The sequence below is a fragment of the Lytechinus pictus genome, chromosome 2 (genome assembly GCF_037042905.1).
Source record: "Lytechinus pictus isolate F3 Inbred chromosome 2, Lp3.0, whole genome shotgun sequence".
Lineage (NCBI taxonomy): Eukaryota > Metazoa > Echinodermata > Echinoidea > Temnopleuroida > Toxopneustidae > Lytechinus > Lytechinus pictus.
The window spans coordinates 6702688-6722064 of NC_087246.1; the positions used below are offsets into that span (position 1 = coordinate 6702688).

General features: G+C 36.2%; 1 protein-coding gene across 1 annotated transcript in view; it reads left to right on the forward strand.

Annotated features, from left to right (window-relative positions):
- Positions 1 to 13056: 13056 nt before the first annotated feature.
- The window catches only part of LOC129254925 (uncharacterized), a 34812-nt gene continuing 28491 nt past the window's right edge, over positions 13057 to 19377 (forward strand). The window contains exon 1 of the mRNA XM_054893468.2: positions 13057 to 18095. Within this exon, the coding sequence (XP_054749443.2) occupies positions 13150 to 18095 (4946 nt within the window). The 5' untranslated portion in view covers positions 13057 to 13149. The remainder of the gene's footprint in view (positions 18096 to 19377) is intronic.

A 19377-nucleotide genomic window follows, 5' to 3' on the forward strand; every position in this document is an offset into this window, starting at 1 on the left:
GTTACCATAATGGCAAAGGGGCCCTGTAGGATTTAAAAGTTTTTTTTAAATATCAACAGGCAATCAAAGCTCTGTTCAGTGATCATCACAATAAACCTGAAATGATACCATTTAATAATGAAAATAGGTATCAAATGAATTCCATATTTGTGGGAACAAATTCACAAACACTGTTTGTGGTGTATGTGGTCTTTCATTGACTGTGTTATTAATATGAAGCCTTAAATTTTAAGGAAGTAATTCCTCAAAAAGCTGTGCGCACCAGAATTGGTAGACTAGCTTAGCCGGGGTAATATAGGAGCGCCTTGAGCACCTAGCAAGGTGGATACGTGCGCTATACAAATCCTATATTATTTATTTATTTAAATTGTACCTTTATTAGATTGGCCTGAATATCAATGATGCATAAATAAAACATTTGTATAAAATATTTTGAGAGAAAAAGTAATTGTTAAGCTACATAGTAACACAATTATTTTGGTATTAATGTATTTAATAATGAATTAGTATGTTACCATGCAAGTGTGCTAATATCAGAAGACTATACTGCTGAGAATGATACATTGTGGGTTACGAACCTGGCCATCAGATTTAAGTAGTTGAGGAGTAGAGGCGATGCTCCCTTGGTCATATTTGTATTTTTACCATTCACATGTAATTGATTGCCAATCTTATCATGAAGATTTTTGTGCTCATTTGTTAGATGCTAAAGTATTAAATATAGCACAAACATTTCTGGTGGTATTGCCATTTATGTCTATCTTTTGCAGGGATTTTTTTCATGGAATTGCCCAAAGATTGATGACTAGAAAGTGGACACACCCAAATTTCAATTGAATCAGTATCATAAATAGATTTAATTACGATGAGGGGAGTCAGTAGTCATTAAAGAAGCAAGAATTCAAAATGACTGAATCATGATAACTTTGAGAGGAATGGAAATAATTCTTGTCTCGAGGTGAATAGATGGAACAATTGTCATATGATGCAGACAAAGGCTGTATAAAGAAAACACACTGGGAGTGCTGTCAGAGAAAAATTATCCATCATGTGACCTTTACCATTTCATTAGTGAAGAGGAGCCTTCCATAGAAAGATATTCTTGATGATTTGTAAGAATTCAGATACCAGTGAAGAGTTGTCAATTAAAAATGATGTTATTACATGTGCCATAAGAATTAATGTCTTATTCATTTACCAAAAATATTATTTTGATATAGAACTTTGCTGAGCTTTTAAATGTGGTACATCACCAAAAATGAGAAATTCAGTTGATTTTTTGATAGGGGAAGTTGGCTGATTTGGATTTCTTATTCCAAATTTAATCCATTTATTTTTTTTTATCAATCAGTAGGTCGAATCAATTTATTTTATGATTTACCCTGCCTGTTGTTCTTAATGTATATAATTACATGTGAAGTTTCCATTCTGAATCTAAATTTCATTCATTTTTGTCTCGCCTGCATAGCAGAGCGAGACTATAGGCGCCGCTTTTCCGACGGCGACGGCGGCGGCGGCGGCGTCAACATCAAATCTTAACCTAAGGTTAAGTTTTTGAAATGACATCATAACTTAAAAAGTATATGGACCTAGTTCATGAAACTTGGACATAAGGTTAATCAAGTATTACTGAACATCCTGCCTGAGTTTCAGGTCACATGACCAAGGTCAAAGGTCATTTAGGGTCAATGAACTTAGACCATGTTGGGAAAATTATTTTCAAAATCTTAACCGAAGGTTAAGTTTTTGAAATGACATCATAACTTAGAAAGTATATGGACCTAGTTCATGAAACTTGGGCATAAGGTAAATCAAGTATTAGTGAACATCCTGCTCGAGTTTCAGGTCACGTGACCAAGGTCAAAGGTCATTTAGGGTCAATGAACTTTGGTCAAGTTGGGGGTATTTGTTGAATTACTATCATAACTTTGAAAATATATGGATCTAGTCCATGAAACTTGGACATGAGGTTAATCAAGTATTAGTGAACATCCTGCTTGAGTTTCAGGTCACATGACCAAGGTCAAAGGTCATTTAGGGTCAATGAACTTTGGCCAAGTTGGGGGTATTTGTTGAATTACCATCATAACTTTGAAAATTTATGGATCTAGTTTGTGAAACTTGGACATTAGGTTAATCAAGTACCACTGAATATCCTGTGCTAGTTTTAGGTCACATGACCATGGTCAATGGTCATTTAAGGTCAATGAACTTTGGCCGTGTTGGGGGTATTTGTTAAATTACCATCCTAACTCTGAAAGTTTATGGATCTAGTTCATAAAACTTGGACATAAGAGTAATCAAGTATCACTGAACATCCTGTACGAGTTTCAGGTCACATGACCATGGTCAAAGGTCATTCAAGGTCAATGAACTTTGGCCGTGTTGGGGGTATTTGTTGAATTACCATCCTAACTCTGAAAGTTTATGGATCTAGTTCATAAAACTTGGGATATAAGAGTAATCAAGCATCACTGAACATCTCCTGTGAGTTTCAGATCACAAAACCAAGTCAAAGGTCAGTTAAGGTCAATAAACTTAGGCCATGTTGGGGTAATTGTTGAAGTGCCATCATAACTTTGAAAGTTTATGGATAGAGTGAATGAAATGTGGACATGAGTGTAGTTGACAGTCTTAAGTCTCCGTTCAAATGTCATTTATGGTCAATGAACGTGGTATTATGTCATTATATGAATGATGTTTTTGTGAATGATTATTTTATAGTAGTTTTCAAAGTTAGCACTGCTGCTATATTAAATTGCGTAATGCAGGCGAGACTGCCAGAGGTTCCACTTGTTTTCTTTACCCATTGTGCTCTCTCCTTTTTGTTGACCTTTCTTGTCATCAACTCATCATCAATAATATCACCATTTTATTTTCATCAGGATACCCACTCATCACATCAATATCCCCATCACTGCCATCGTCACCATCATCATCTTTATCAATAATTTTAATAATTTTACTAAACCTTCATTTTTTGTCTCACCTGCATAGCAGAGTGAGACTATAGGCGCCACTTTTCCGACGACAGCGGTGGCGGCGGCGTCAACACCAAATCTTAACCGAAGGTTAAGTTTTTGAAATGACAGCATAACTTAAAAAGTATATGGACCTAGTTCATGAAACTTGGCCATAAGGTTAATCAAGTATTAATAAACATCCTGCCTGAGTTTCAGGTCACATGATCAAGGTCAAAGGTCATTTATGATCAATGAACTTAGACCATGGTGGGGGAATCAACATCAAAATCTTAACCTAAGGTTAAGTGTTTGAATTACCATCATAACTTTTAAAGTTTATGGATCTGATTCATGAAACTTGGACATAAGAGTAATCAAATATCACTGAACGTCCTGTGCAAGTTTCAGATCACATGATTAAGGTCAAAGGTCATTTAGGGTCAATGAACTTTGGCCAAATTGGGGTTTTTTGTTGAATTACCATCATAACTTTGAAAATTTATTGGTCTAGTTCATAAAACTTGGACATAAGAGTAATCAAGTATCACTGAACATCCTGTGCGCATTTCAGGTCACATGACCAAGGTGAAAGGTCAATGAACTTTGGCCATAATGGGGGTATCTGTTGAATTACCATCATAACTTCAAAAGTTTATGGATCTGATTAATGAAACTTGGACATAAGAGTAATCAAGTATCACTGAACATCCTGTGCGAGTTTCAGGTCACATGATCAGGTCAAAGGTCATCTAAGGTCAATGAAATTTGGCCAAGTTGGGGGTATTTGTTGAATTACCATCATTACTTTGAAAGTTTATTGGTCTAGTTCATAACACTTAGACATAAGAGTAATCAAGTATCACTGAACATCCTGTGCAAATTTCAGGTCACATGACCAACGTCAAAGGTTAATGAACTTTGGCCATACAGGGGGTATCTGTTGAATTACCATTATAACTTTCAAAGTTTATTGATCTGATTCATGAAATCTGGACATAAGAGTAATCAAGTATCTTTGAAGATCCCATCCGAGTTTCAGGTCACATGACCAAGGTCAAAGGTCATTTAAGGTCAATGAACTTTGGCCATGTTGGGGGTATTTGTTGAATTACCATCGTATCTCTGTAAGTGTATTGGTCTAGTATCGTATCTCTGTAAGTGTATTGGTCTAGTTCATAAAACGTGGACATAAGAGTAACCAAGTGTCACTGAACATCTTTTGCGAGTTTCAGGTCACATGACCAAGGTCAAAGGTCAATGGAATTTGGAAATGTTGGGGGTATTTGTTGAATTACCATCATAACTCTGTAAGTATATTGGTCTAGTTCATAAAACTTGGACATAAGAGTCATCAAATATCATTGAACATCTCATGCGAGTTACAGGTCACATGACCAAAGTCAAAGGTCATTTAAGGTCATTGAACTTTGGCCATTTTAGAGGTAATTATTAGATTGCTGTCATAACTTTCAAAGTTTATACATGTAGTGTACACAATTTGGATATAGGGGTAATCAAGTATCACTGACACGTTTTAGGTCACATGATCCAGGTCAAATGTCAATGAACGTAGTAGTGTATCATTATATGAATGGTGTTTTTTGTGAATAATTATTTTATAGTAGTTTTCACAGTCAGCACTGCTGCTATATTGAATCCCGTGATGCAGGTTAAACCGCCAGAGGCATTTCACTTGTTTCCTCATAAGGATCCCTTATTTATATAGGATATAAATGATTGATATTGTTCTGTTAAGGTTATGCCTTAATACCTAGAGTTCTCAGACAATTCACAGTGAATATCATTCAATCAATCTACAAAAGTGTAAACCCATGAGAAACTGAGTGCTACATTGGTTCTTAAACCAAACATTGATGAAGGAGAAGGTTGGTTTATGAATAATTCAAAGCATGACATCGGTTTATGCATCAATGCTCTATTGTTGTGTTATCACAAGGATGAACAGAGATGAATTCATCCTTATCGGCCATTTATACTCAAGATCTCTTTACAGCAAATGTATAGTCCAATGCATTACTGAAATGTATAGCTATAATTGTCCATTTGTTTTTATTTTGGCTGATTTTTTTATGTTCAAAGTTGCCTGCGTTTTTCCTTCAGAATATTACCATTGCTGCACAGGATAATGTCTTCTGGGATTGCGAATATAGCTCCAAAATGAGCCCCGAAAAGATGAAAAGATGAAAAATGCTGCAGTCCAAAATATTGTCTTATGCATTATGGTGCTATTTAATTGTTTTAAGAGATTTTATGCTGTTATAAGAATGAAGCTAGAGAAGATTCATGATGTCTTTGACAAAAGGGAAAAATATATTTAATCTCACATTGTTGTGTAATAAAGATATCAAATTTCTTTTTCAGTAATTAAAATGATTTTTGGAATCAAGCCTGAAGGGAGTTATTCTGTTCTTCAAATGGGAATGACTGATTTTTTTTTTGTAAACTGTTTGAGTTAAGATGATTACATGAATTGGATGTTTATTTATGTAAGCGAAATAGAAAATAAAATTATGACATATCTAAATTTCAATTAACATGATAGTTATCTCATAATACTTTGTAAATCAATGTATTCTCTACAACTGTTTACCATGTCTTGTGTAAAAAAAAGTCTGGTGTAACATAACCAACTTGTCTTGGAGAAAGCACTTTACAGTGACCAAACATATTGAAGTTAGTGCACCAATACGACACTATCACCTGCCAAGATCACGTTACTTCATACTCGGTAGAGTAACTACATGCCATTAAGCTTTTCATTTCTAGTAGGGCAGGAAATCCTTGATCGGCATATCATCTCAAGAAAAGCTCAACAACATCACTGTTTAGCTATTCCGGATGACATCACTGAAACGCAAACAACTATAAACTGATACCTCTCAAAGCCTTCACAAGGGTGCAACAGGGTATATCCTTCTGTTGTGAAGAATTTTGGACAATGTGTGAAGGAGCTTTAGATGGCTAAGAGACATTAACACCAACATTTCCTAGACAAAGACGGTGTGTTTAGCTTGTGTTGACTTCCCTCGGCGATTAAGTGTCATTGATTTATTAATTCTGTTGGTTCATCAATCACCTTGATTAGAAGGCAAGTGTGATTTCTTCAGAAGGTTTAATAGAAGATGGATTAGAAATCACTTTTCAAAATATAGCTGATGGAACTCAAACCCTATTTCTACCAACCTTTAAAAATAAATAAAATAATTGTTAATTGCAATTATAATCATCATAGATGGAAATATGGTATATCTACATAAATTGAACTTTATGAAACCATGAAATCTACGCTTAAAAACAATCACACTGAACATCACCAATGCAGATTTATAAGCAGACATGAGACAGTTCGAAGAAGACCAATATTTGGCTAGAATGTCTTGCTAATTTCTCAGTCATCGTGAAATTTCTCCTGGAATCTTTTGGCCCATGTTTCATTATTTCTACATTCAGACAATTTAGTGGTAATTTGATTGGATTGTGTACAAACTCATTTTTTAATCGTTACTACAACTGGAATTACCTTTAGTACTGTCTCATCAGTAGTTGGGTGTTTTTACCATTTATAAAATCATGATTTGATGGTCATTTTCACATATTTGTACATAGTTAATGTGGAAAAAACAATGGGAGGGCTGATGCCAAAACCATTCACCACCTCAGATTTCAATGAAATTCTATGTTATATTGTCATGATATCTGACAAGTGTTTCCCACTCATCTGCCTGTTGCTAGTCTACTACTCTGTTCTGTTACAGGATTACATACATGCCTTATGAATTATGTCATCTGATTGATCAAAAACTTACCTGTCTTATCTAAATATGCATGCAAAATGGACTTTCATGAGCTTTTTGTGGAAATGTCACTCAAAACTTATCTACATTTAGCAAAAACTAATGTGACTGTGTTCATATCTACAGCTGATAATTGAGTACTATCTCTAACCTATTAATATCATCTGTATCATTGGTATTGATGAGTCATCTCACTACCACTCTTTAGTGTTCTTATTTCTCAGCTTCAATATAAATGATAATTATTCATATTTGTTTTATTGAGAATCATTGCTTTTTATGTGTTCATATCTAATGAAGATAGCACATAGCATTACCCATGCATTTTCTATTCTGTATGGTACTTTTTACTTGTATTGATTACCCTAATGACTGAAGTATCTGTTATTTCAATAGATACATTACACTGGCATGAAAGGGGGGCATTGCCCTTTTTTTTAATGTCTGTTTGGCCTAAAAGCATTTAATTGGTGGATACTAGGAGGTTACATGACATTTGCTCTGCTCTAAATTCCACACACTAATTGAATGACCAACTACAACCCTGGGTTTAACACTATACCCTACCCTAAACCTAACTAAAGTCCTATACTATTTCAACCCTAACCCTACATCCTAGAGATAAATAAGCCCAGAGCAATTGCCACAGGAGCAAATGTCTTGTCACCATACTAGGAACCCATCTTCTTCCCAAATGATCTTTTTTAATAAAAATGTCTTTAAGCAACATATTATGCCGTTGATAGGTAAACATTTTGTAGGTGCTATGTGTCTACATGTATATTTCTTACTAAAAAGGACAAAACAGTGAGTACTAAAAAGCTTAAAAACCATTAAAAACCATTAAAAAAACCTTCCAAATATTTTGGCTCATGTCAAAGATATTAGTTGAAGATTATAGAAAACTGTCTAAAGATATGTGTTGATCTATATAGGCCCTATCTTGACTCTTTCTCTTTTCTCACCTTCTTTGCCTCACTGAAATACTTTGCGTCAAGTGTTTTGTTTACTGGATTGAATAAATAGAGCAGTTTCGTAGGATTGTAACTAGATATTGCACGCTTCAAATGGATGCCTGATTTCTTGCCATGTACCCATTTTCTTTCAGAGGGTTTAGGAGGTTTTTAGACTTCGTATCAATTGTATGGCTCCATCATGTCGTAGACCCTTCAATATAAAATGATTGAAACTATTTGGTGTCTCAGACTTCATAGCCTACTTTACTAACAGAAATTAGCAAGTGTTTTTTCTCAAACCCATAGTTTTTGTGTTACCTCATCAGTAGATGGAAAATTTCTTGACATTCTAACAAATATTACAGACATTTTGTAATTGTTCATTTTGGCATTAAAAAAAAACAATTTCAACCTGGTAAGATCTTATTAAAGATTATTCTAATCTATAAATTAGCATGTGAAGTTTTCATTTTGAATCTAAATTTCATTCATCTTTTTCTCTTTTCTTTTTGCTCTCTCCTGTATGCAAAGGTTAATTCTTACCCATGTATATTTTAAGTATCTTAGGAATGAATTCATATATAGGAAGTTACAAGAATTCATAATTTCATGCCAGAAACTTAGAAAGTACATGTTCATTTATGTGAAAAACACAAATGTAAAAACAGATTAATTGATTACCATCAGCTGATTGAATAACAACAATGCAGTATGATTAGTTAGGGAAGCATGCCACAGTGCTTTCCATGTACACTCAAACTCTTTATAAGCATTTATACTAACAATAGACACAAACGTGACAATTGCCTCAATTTCATTTCAGTATGTTTATTTGCTCATCAATTTTTAATGTTAGTATTATGCACTTCTGTATCTTGTATCCATGCCACTTTGTGTTTCTGCTCTTTCCAATCGCTCTATTCAGTGATACACGCATAATTTTCATTACCTTGGGTTTTTTTAAAGGAATCTTTCATCTTTCAGTTTTGGGGAAAAATTGTTGTCACTGTTTATTAATATTCACTCTTCCTCATCATGTAAGGCTCAGTAAGGTTTGTTGCAGTTTCTACAAGCAGATTTAACTGCGAAATACTGTAGGCCTCCTTTTCTTTAACAGGTTTCTTAATGCAATTTGTAACTTGCCCATGGTAATCCCATGGGTTAGAATTTCTGATGGGAGACTTCAGGTATGAAGCTATCCTTTCACATGCAGATATGGAGAACATGGATAATGAGAGGGATAAATGCTCGGAAGCATTATCAGTCACGTTTGCGAGCCAAATGCTTTCGTAATTCGTTGTGGGTTTCGATTATGTTTTCAAGCAGGCTTGCATGATTTTGAGACAGACGTTGATTCCCTTTATCTTTTCATCTCCCCTTCGGTGTTTCCAATCAAAAGAGCTTACTCTCATATCTCCTTCGTAGGCCTAATGATGTGTTCACATTCTAGTAGAGCACGAGAAACATTGTTTTGTACCACATCACATACATGTATGGTAGATGCTATGATCATGTGAATGATACAAAAGATGTTTTCAAAGTTATTCAGTATATCAATGACCTATCTTTCGATCTCCCATTTGATATTATTTGCACAATTTTAAGTATTATTCATTACTTTCAGTTGATTTTTGCTATGCTGCATATGGAAGAAGTTCATTGATGAATGTTTTAATGCTCTCATTCTGATTGTCATAAGTATGAATTGAAATGTTAGGAAAACACACAGCTGTTGCTTTTATCACACCACATCAATCTTTAATAAGCATAAGAAAAATTTCCTCACGAAAGCGGGTCTTTCATATTTTTACTTTTGGCATCCTTGAAAAATGAGAGCTTCAAAATTTCATTTTAGTAATTCAAATTTTATTACACTTTCCATAATTTCATTAGAAATTTACAGTTAATTTGCTCACAAACCTTGCCCTCTCTCTCTCTCTCTCTCTCTCCCTCCCCTCCCCCTGTACATCTACCTTCTACCCTTCCATTTCTCTTTTTCTTTTTCTCTCTTTCTTTCTCCCTCACTCTCCTTTACTGGTAAAAAAAATTTTGGTACTGCCATTGTTCAGGTTTGATGAATACTATTGGAGGAAATAGGTTTTTATTCATATCACTTTGATTACCATGTATTACACATGTATTTTATCATTCTTTTTATTCCGTGGAAATTTCTTCATCAAGTCTCTTAGAGAACCTACCCTGAAACACTCGCCTTATTCTCTGTCTCTCCATGACTTTGTTAGAACCCTAACCCCAATGCTGACATTTGAATTGGACAGAAGAAACCTGTTTTGTAGGGTAATATGCCACTTTTTATAATAGTAATAATGATGTAAACTAAGATATCTTGTGATATATATAATGTATTGGACACTCGCATGGTCAGTTGATTCTTTCTTTTGTATACAAAAAGGTTTTGTATGAAGTTTTTTATCGATTTTACCTTGAGTTCTTATTTTTTTTCCCTGTTCTCATTAGCAGTGTAGATGCAACATAAAATCTTTATTCTATCGAGAGAATAATGAGTTTCCTTGACGTACTTGTCAGATTATCATTCCCATCTCATCAGAAAGACATCTTTCACAATAAGATGACCTTTTAAATCTTCACTGCTAAACCACCCACACACAGCATTTAATACCAGAGAAAATAAAAGCATTGCCCTGATAATTGTCAAGTAAAACAGAAAGGAAAAAATATCACCAGAAGCAGGAAATATTTCACTAAATACTACACTAACAAGTGGTTGACGAGACACATTTCATTCCAACTTGTTGGAGGCACATTTGTCACAAGACTTTACCCTTTTATTATATGAGCATTGCATAACACATGATACCAATGTATCCAATCAGAGTGGATATTATTTTATTCTTTATTCCATACACTTAAGAATCTTGCTATAGGATTGGTCAGAAATCAATCATGTGATAAAGGGTAGTTTTCCCCTACCCATCAATCATCACTCGCAGTGATGGAACTTGTGCGTTTCGCTGATCACTTCAGCCCATAGGGTCTTCATACGATATAAATTAGTCTCGAGTACACGTACAAGATCTAGATGCGCTGCGCATAAGCAGGACAAATTTGCGCAAAATAAAAAGTTTTGTTTTGCCATTTTTACCTCTGCCATTTTTACCTTTGCCATTTTTACCTCTGCCATTTTTACCTCTGCCATTTTTACCTTTGCCATTTTTACCTTTGCCATTTTTACCTTTGCCATTTTTACCTCTGCCATTTTTACCTTTGCCATTTTTACCTCTGCCATTTCTACCTTTGCCATTTTTATCTCTGCCAATTTTACCACTGCCATTTTTACACTGAGCCAACCACTCGTGCTTGCATGCAGTGCGTATTTTGTATGTACGTGATAATAAACAGACCGAGCTCGCACTACATGATCATATTTTGCATCGAAATCTTATAAATTTCACATGAAAAAGAATCTATTTTTAGGTGTCATATAAAACAAATAATGAATGTTCTTTTCATTTGTCTCATGAACATTCATTATTTGTATACTATTTATCTTATCATGATGGATGATTGATCCATGATTTCTTCCCATTTCACCTCTAAAAAAAATCTTCATGAATTTTCTGTGCACCATTATGTCTGTAATTCATTTGTTTATTACATTTTTCAATTTAATTACTTGTGTTACTTAGTGTCCATACATTTGTACCACATGTTGACAGCATCCTGAAATGTTTTTGATACATGTATACATTTCAAAAATAGTATGACGTGTCTCCATAAACAAGTTAATTTGTGGTAAATGAGCATATTTTCTTCATATAAAAGTCTTCCAAAAAAGTTGTTGTGTATAGTGCACTCAGAAAGATGTCAACAGGCAAAAACACAAGGACAACATTAATGGAACAATTAATATAATAAACATTAATACCAGGCATAAATGTAATAAAATGTATTTACACTTACACAGGAGAACACCATGAAAATAGTCACTATAAACTTCATATATAATGGTATCATTAGATTAAGCACAATTATGTTAACTTATTGCACCTATTTTTGGTGGAAGAGGAGAAAGGAGAAAATAAATCTAGTTATAAGAAAATATATTTTCATCTCACTGAAATGCAGTAACTTACCACAAAAAATGTGCTTTTGAGAGACTTAAAGGGGAATCCAACCCAAATAAAAACTTGTTTTTAAAAGGAAAAGAAAAATCAGACAAGTTGATAGGTGAAAGTTTGAACAATATTGAACAAACAAGAAAGTTATGAATTTTTAAAAGTTGTAAATATTGGTAATCACTATACCCATGGAGACTTCAAATTGGCCGCATATGGGATATCATAGTGATGTAAGGCAAGGACTACTCTTCCATGTACTCCAATACATATTATGGCTAAAATGTCATTTTTCCCAAAAGTTTTATTTCAAATTATATTTTTCTTTCATGAGGACATAAAACAATATACTACCTGGGTTATATTTAGATTACTGCCCCAGGGAAATGGGTACTTAGGAGAAAACCACAAATCCCTGATAATAAAGTACATGGCCTATGGGAAAGTTGTCCTGGCCCCTTGTCATAATTTACTTACTCAGTTGCCAATTTGAAATATACATAGTCTTAGAGATCTAAAATTTTAAAACAGCCATAACTTTCTTATTGCTTGTCCGATATCTTTCAAACTTTCACCATTTTGTTGAATTTATTTTTCTCCTTCCCAACACAACATTTTATGGCCAAGGCTGGGTTCCCCTTTAATTGATTAAGGCTAAGTTCATAATTCATATTCTTAAAGAAAATGGTGAATCATGTCTTACAAAACATTCATGGGCAAGTTCATTTCTTAACAAAATACAACTGTGTCTGTATCACTTCCTGCAGTATGTAGTATCAATATGGTCATTGAAATTGAATAGGACCAAGAGAGTTAGCAGTGAAGGTCAAATTGTCAGGATCATCATCTTACATTTATTCTCTGTTTGCTCTACAAAAAATATCAGCCAACCTTGATAACCAAGTTCTTTCTCTCCTTCCTCGCTTGTGAACTGAGACAATGACAGCATCCAAATATAACAATTCAGTTTCTATGGCAACTACAATGAATAAACACTTGTCTGCATGCAAGGAGCGGGTTGCTTGCGCTAACATCTCAAAGTGCAATTTGAATTTCAAATGATACTTTTTAGATAAGAATCACAGACAGATAACATAGCTTTTATTTAATATGTAGATGGTGTATGGTTGTTTGTGAAGGGTATTACTGGAGAGTTTCTCTGTGGATTTTATTAAAATCTTATGGATTATCTTTCTGTTTCATCTCTTTTTTGATGCAGGTATGATGCCGTAATGTTTGAAGTATGGATGACACTAATTGGAAGTTGCATATGACACCGCCTCTCTTTCTGGTCATGTGACACTGGCATCTCTCCATCATGTGGAACCCGCGCAGACAGGATTCTGTTTCCACATATGAGGAAGTGGAGAGTCTGCACAGTCACCAGTGCACCACTTTCAACTCTCTAGAAGGGAGCAGCTGTCCAAGCAGGCTTGAAAGTGTTGGCGGAAGTTCTGCAGGAAGCCTTGATCATGCTCTACCTCCAAATTATGCCCATCCACCAGCTTTCTCTGCCTATCAGAATGATGCCCCTCTAATTGACCCAAGACACCTGTCGTCTGGACTCCGGTCTCAAGGGTCAACAGACTCCTCATCAAGGGCAACATCAAACCTGAGCTACCCTCAGAGTCCTGCAGACCTTGGAACACCTAGTCCTCTTGAGGTAGCGCATGATGATCCAAGAGTGGGAGACATCAAAGACAAGTCAGGAAATGTCAATGCCAGTGTAGCAAACTGGGTTAATCAATCCTACAGTCATACCCCTAATTCAGAAAAGGGAGGTAGACACCTTTTGTCTCCTAAAGCAGATACTGTCAAATCAAACGGTCAGGGTGTCCGTGGTGACAGTATAGAACGTTTGGATGCAGAGGCTTCTCCATTGACATATAGAAGTATGTCTCCACTGCAGACATTCACCAGGACTGCTAGCTTGGATAGTGGCTTTCCTCACATGGGACAATCTGGGGGGTTTGGTATGCCATGGACACCTGCAGAGAATATGTTGATGACCCTTGGATTTGGCGCTGTAGACTTTGGGATTCCAGAGCGATTTATGCAATCTTGGCGAGATAATGTCATCAAGAGGCGGATTGGCGAGCTTAGCACAATGCTTTCTGCACAACATGGTCCTAGAGGGGCTCATCCCCCACCACTAAGCAGACAAGCCTCTGAGGCTGACAGCCTAGAAGACTTTCGGATTAACCCCAAGCCAAGGATTTCACCACCATCACCTATCCAGGAACAAAGGGAGAGGGAGAATCAAGCCAATGCTGCTAATGCACCTAAACCCAAAGTTGAGATCAAGAAAATAAGCCAGATGCCAGTGCCAAGTGAGAAGCAAAAACAGTTAGAAAAGTTAAACTTGATGAGAAGGAGATTCAAGAAAGCAGCTACTGTTGGAAGTTTTAGTTCCCACCTTCTAAGACCCTCTTCTTCACAACCTAACAGTACTAGTGTAAGTCCATGCAGTACTCCTGAACTTCAACGAAGACAGAGTGTGTCATCTGGGAAGAAGCTTGTTCATATACAAGGTCCAAGAGGGACTGCTAAGGACAGGCGTAGGAAGTTTGTCAATCGTCAGAGTTCCTTACCAATCTCATTAGAAACATTGCCAGAGGAAGATGAAGGCCAGCGATCAAAACCACAGAGTATTAGCGATTCCTTCATGGCCCAACGGTCAGTGAGCATAGATGTTGGCCAGGATAATGTGAAGGACATACCTCCAGTGCCTCCACTCAAGATAGTCACTGAGCAAGCCAGCTTAGAACTCTCAGAGGCTATGTCTTATGGAATCTCTAAACAGGAATCTAAAGATGAGGCCATTGCTGATATGAATGGAAATAAAAAGGATTTGTTGAATATGGAACAGTACTTGAGTGTCATCAAAACTATGATTGATTCCAAAGACTCAGGGATTGGGAATGATCCATCTAATGATGGAAGTCCACAAATGTCACCCCGCACTAGTGCCAGTGAAGATGATAACTCAAATACTGTGAAGAGTGCTGAAGGTATGAGGGGTACCACAGAGAAGGGAACAACACTGAAACACACAACAATTGAATCTAAGACCAGTGAGGAAAGAATGGAGACAGGATTTCATGGGGAAGTAATTAACACAGACAAGCACATTGCTATTGGTTATCAAAATAGTCCTTCTGGTAATAAACAATTTTCAAATGATGATAAGAATGCTTCAGAGACTTTGCAAGGTGAAGAGGCCCATGCTACTCATAGTGAACGCCAAAGTGCAGTTGTTTCTCATCCTATACCTGTTCGCAAGCCTTCTCAGAGACCATCACTGACTGCTATGACTGAAGCATTTTGCCAAACTGTAGTCGAAGAAGATGAAGAAGAGGACTGTAACAGTGTCTTTGATACTGGCTCACAGAAGAAAAAGGTTGATGCTTCAACCGTTATAGATAAGGATGTTGGTGTCCAAACCAGTCCAGACTTGATGTCCCCCCTCCTGTCCCCTCTCATTGCTGGTCAGAGGTGTAATATCTCATTTGAAAGTTCATGCAGCAGTGAGAGGTCACAGGCAACAACAGAATGGGATGTCAAACCACAACTAGTACTCCCACCTGATAGTATGCATGTGGAGGTTAATAGTAACCAAGGAGCCAGTACAGAAGATGATGCATCTTCTACTGGAACAGTTAACACCCAGATATCAGAACTTTCCTCCAGTTCTAATTTTGAATATATGTTTCAGCATAAGCCAGTTACCAAGAAAAAATCAATACCTAACAATGAGTCTGAAGAAGGAAGAAATATGGAAATAGATGCTAGAATAGAGCAAACAGCCACAAGTTGTTCATCCTTAATTCCAGAAAATAATTATTCAAGTGGTGATTTAGATAAAGACAGGCAGATAACAGAAGATATTGTAAAGAGAAAAGATTCTCATACAAGCAAGGTCCCTCAATCTGAAAGCATGGAATCTAAGAAGATATTTTATAGTAATCAAGACCATCGGTCCTCAAGTGACAGCACATTATCGGACAAGAACTCATTATGCAAGGAGAAGGTGGGAGATGTGAATTTACAAACCGAACATGATACACCCAAGGTAGTGCCTGATGATGTATATTCTGGAGAGAAACCGAGGCCCACGCAAAGCTGTAACCTATTTGATGATTTAAGATACCCAAGCAAAGCTCATAATATGCAGAATCAGAGTTGTGACACATCATTGCCTTCTCAAGAGAACCAGATGGAAGTGGCAAAACACGCATTTGAAATCACAAAGAGTGATAGTGGTAGCAGTATGTTTAGCACACACATGAAATCCAATGTTTCCAAACGTGAACAGTCTGATGATGATGAGGTTGATAGTATTGCTTCTCTTACAGGATCAGAACTCTCTGTCCAATCTCACGATTTTGCTGTCCCACAACTCTCACATGCAAGCAGTGGAATTTTTCACTTCTTAAAACAGGAGCAGGATATTTCAGAAGCACCTAAAATACGTGCCAATGTTGTGAGTTCTGATATTGGTCGCCAGTATGAAGCCCTTCTCAAAAGTGCTCTTGAAAAAGAAAGGGCTCGCAAACATCTTACAGTGACAGAGACACTACATCTTGCTATGGTGAAACTTGAAAAAATTGTGAAGGAACGGCGCTTGTGTAGGCACACTCAGCTCCAAGATGGGGGATCTTCTAAAATTTCCTGTAAATTTTGTGATTCCAGGAAAAATACCCCAGGCAATGTCCATAAGAGATACTCTTTGAGACCAGAAGTAAGCCTTCAACCCAAACAAGTGACTGTTTTGAAACAGGAGCAGAAATTACATAAAAGTGTTGAAAGGACTCGATCTGCTCCTAATGAACTTATTCAAAGGGCACCTAGTCAAGAGCAAACCCCTAAGAGGGGTACAGAAGCCAGGGTTAACTCTGTGTCATCAGACTTTAATGATGCTGCCATGAGTGTCACTGGGGACAATCTCCTCATCGATCTGGACAAAGTATCTGAAGAACTTCCTTCAGACATAACTTTAACAGGAATGACAGTTGCTGATGTGAAGTCCATACAAGCCTTTCATGTTCTGCATGAGAATGAAAGTCTTTCACTTACTGAAGGAGATGAGAAAGCAAAGAAAGAAAAGGAAGACTCATCACAAATGTTACTTCAGAGGCGGAGAAGCCTTTTTGCCAGAAACAGCAAGAGTGGATCTAGACTTTTACTTGCTAATGGAACAACCCATCGAAACAGTATCCTCTTCACCAAGGAAAGCACTCAATCTAAGGAGTTTTTTGAACCACCAACATTCCACTCTTCAGCCGACAACAAAAATATTTTTTCAACTGAAGATGCACAAAAGCAGATTGTACAGTCTGTAAAGACTGAGGGTGAAGCTCCATTTTCCAAAGTAACAAAAGGTTTGAAGACTGGCAAATCATCTAGTCTTTCTTTGGATGACTCCAAAGCTGGACAACTGACACCTTTCCAGGAGTTTGACAAACGGGCTAAGAGTATGCAGAACCTCTCTAGTCAGAGCAGCAGCTTTTACATAATTGTCAATCAGTGTAATGATTCAAAATCCGCTGATGGAGGAAGCACTGACAGTGATAAAACAGGATTTCCAAGCTTGAATTGTCACCAAACTCCTGGTAGGAGTTCAAGTGATAAGTCAATGGACTGTTATGTGATGCCTCAATCTTCTCCACGTAAAACACTCTCTGCTCAAAACTCCAAGAGATCATCTTCGCCATTCTCTCCTACTTCTCTTTTATCTTCACCGCAATCCTCTATCCTCAAAACCCCACCGATCCCTGTGACTGATGGTGTCGGAGAATCACCAATACCTCCTCAGCTAATGAGACTCAGTCAATCACCTACCGTCAATCTGGCCTCTTCAACTCCATCTGCTCATACAATGATAGAACTTAGCACCCTTGACATTCAGCCTGATGATGTAGAAGGGACTCAGCCACTTGCTAGTCTAACTCCGTCTAAATTCCGCTCTGAGGTGTTCCTTCAGCTGCCGGACCAAACCAATAGTGCCAACCATTCTGTTAGAAGTGTCAGCCCAGTTTCAGTAATCCTCACTCCAGTTTCCCCTCTACCAAGACTAGAATACATGCCATCATTTGATGAACTCTGTGACAAAGCTCAGACAATTATCACTGATATAGAGGGCTTAGGTGAACCTACAGAGCATGCTATTGAGCAAGCGGTACCAATAGAAGATAGTATCTTGTCAGTAAAGAAGGTAGATGATGACAATAATGAACTCCAACATGAAGAAAATGAAACAAGCAGGTAATTTTATGTATGTTGATGAAGCATGTTCTGAATAATTTGTTTGTACTTTTCGTATATTTATTTAGAAAATTCAAATTCCAAGATAATTTTTTTTAATGTATTAAACTTAATAATAGATGAGCCATTCCTACCCCCTCAATCCCCGAAACCTGTACAGAAATCATATGATGTTTGATAAATCAAATACTTTCTTGAAGAATTTATTGTTCTTAAAAGAAAGATAAGTGAATTGTTCTTGCTTTGTATTATATTGTTCAATATCTATAATTAAAGAAAATGACATTCAGGTTTATATTAAAATTTGATATCCTTTAGAATTTAATTCAAATTAGAAACAATTTAATTTTCAATGCACAGTAATTTTTGGGGGGCTAAAATCCTTACTTCATGGGAGAGTCACTTGCAACTAGAATCAATATTCAAAGACTTTGAATAATTCTGTGTCCAGATTATTGATTTAATCTCCCTGAGAAAGTTATTTTGCAATGAACCTTTATTCTTAAAATGATTTCTTTGAGATCGTGTTTGGGGTTTTCACTGAAAAAAATTGGCATTTATAATGGGTGTGTGCTTGTGTTGATGAATTTGCCATGTCAGTCCACTGTGTATTTGAGTAAAATTACCATGGAAACCACTTTCCTCAGTTGCACAGAAATATATAATAAAACAAATTTTTGTGTGATTGGTTTGACATATCAGACAATACAATTATTTCTTGCATGCATTCGAAAGAAATTTGATTGACTGGAAACTTGCATAGACAATTTTGTTGAGATTTTATCATGTTCTGTGCTGCAAATGGAAGGATGTCTCATTTATTTGCTTTATAGTGATAGCATGCCATTTTTTTTCTTGAATGTATGTATGTGTCTATGTATGTATGTATTGCATGGTTTTGTATTACTTTCCCCATTTCTCTACTAATGTGATCCAGTTATTATGCATAGCATTTAGGTCAGAATGATTTTATACACTATGTAGAAATACAACAAAATTTTGAACACTGTTAATTGTTCCCAATTATATAGATGACTTCCTGCCTCATCATTTGGTGGAAATGAAAATTAAGTTATTTTTTACATCTTTCAATAAGCAGGGGAAGTAATGCATGATATTAGTATTATGCTCATAGCAATCAAAGGAGGTAAAGAATTTTACAGGAATACATCATTGGAAAATGAGTCTTGATGTGATAATGGAAATGATAAGTCTAAATACACATTAAATATTTATCGATGGCTTAGAAAGATTTATAGAAATTTGAATAGGCTCTGGTAGT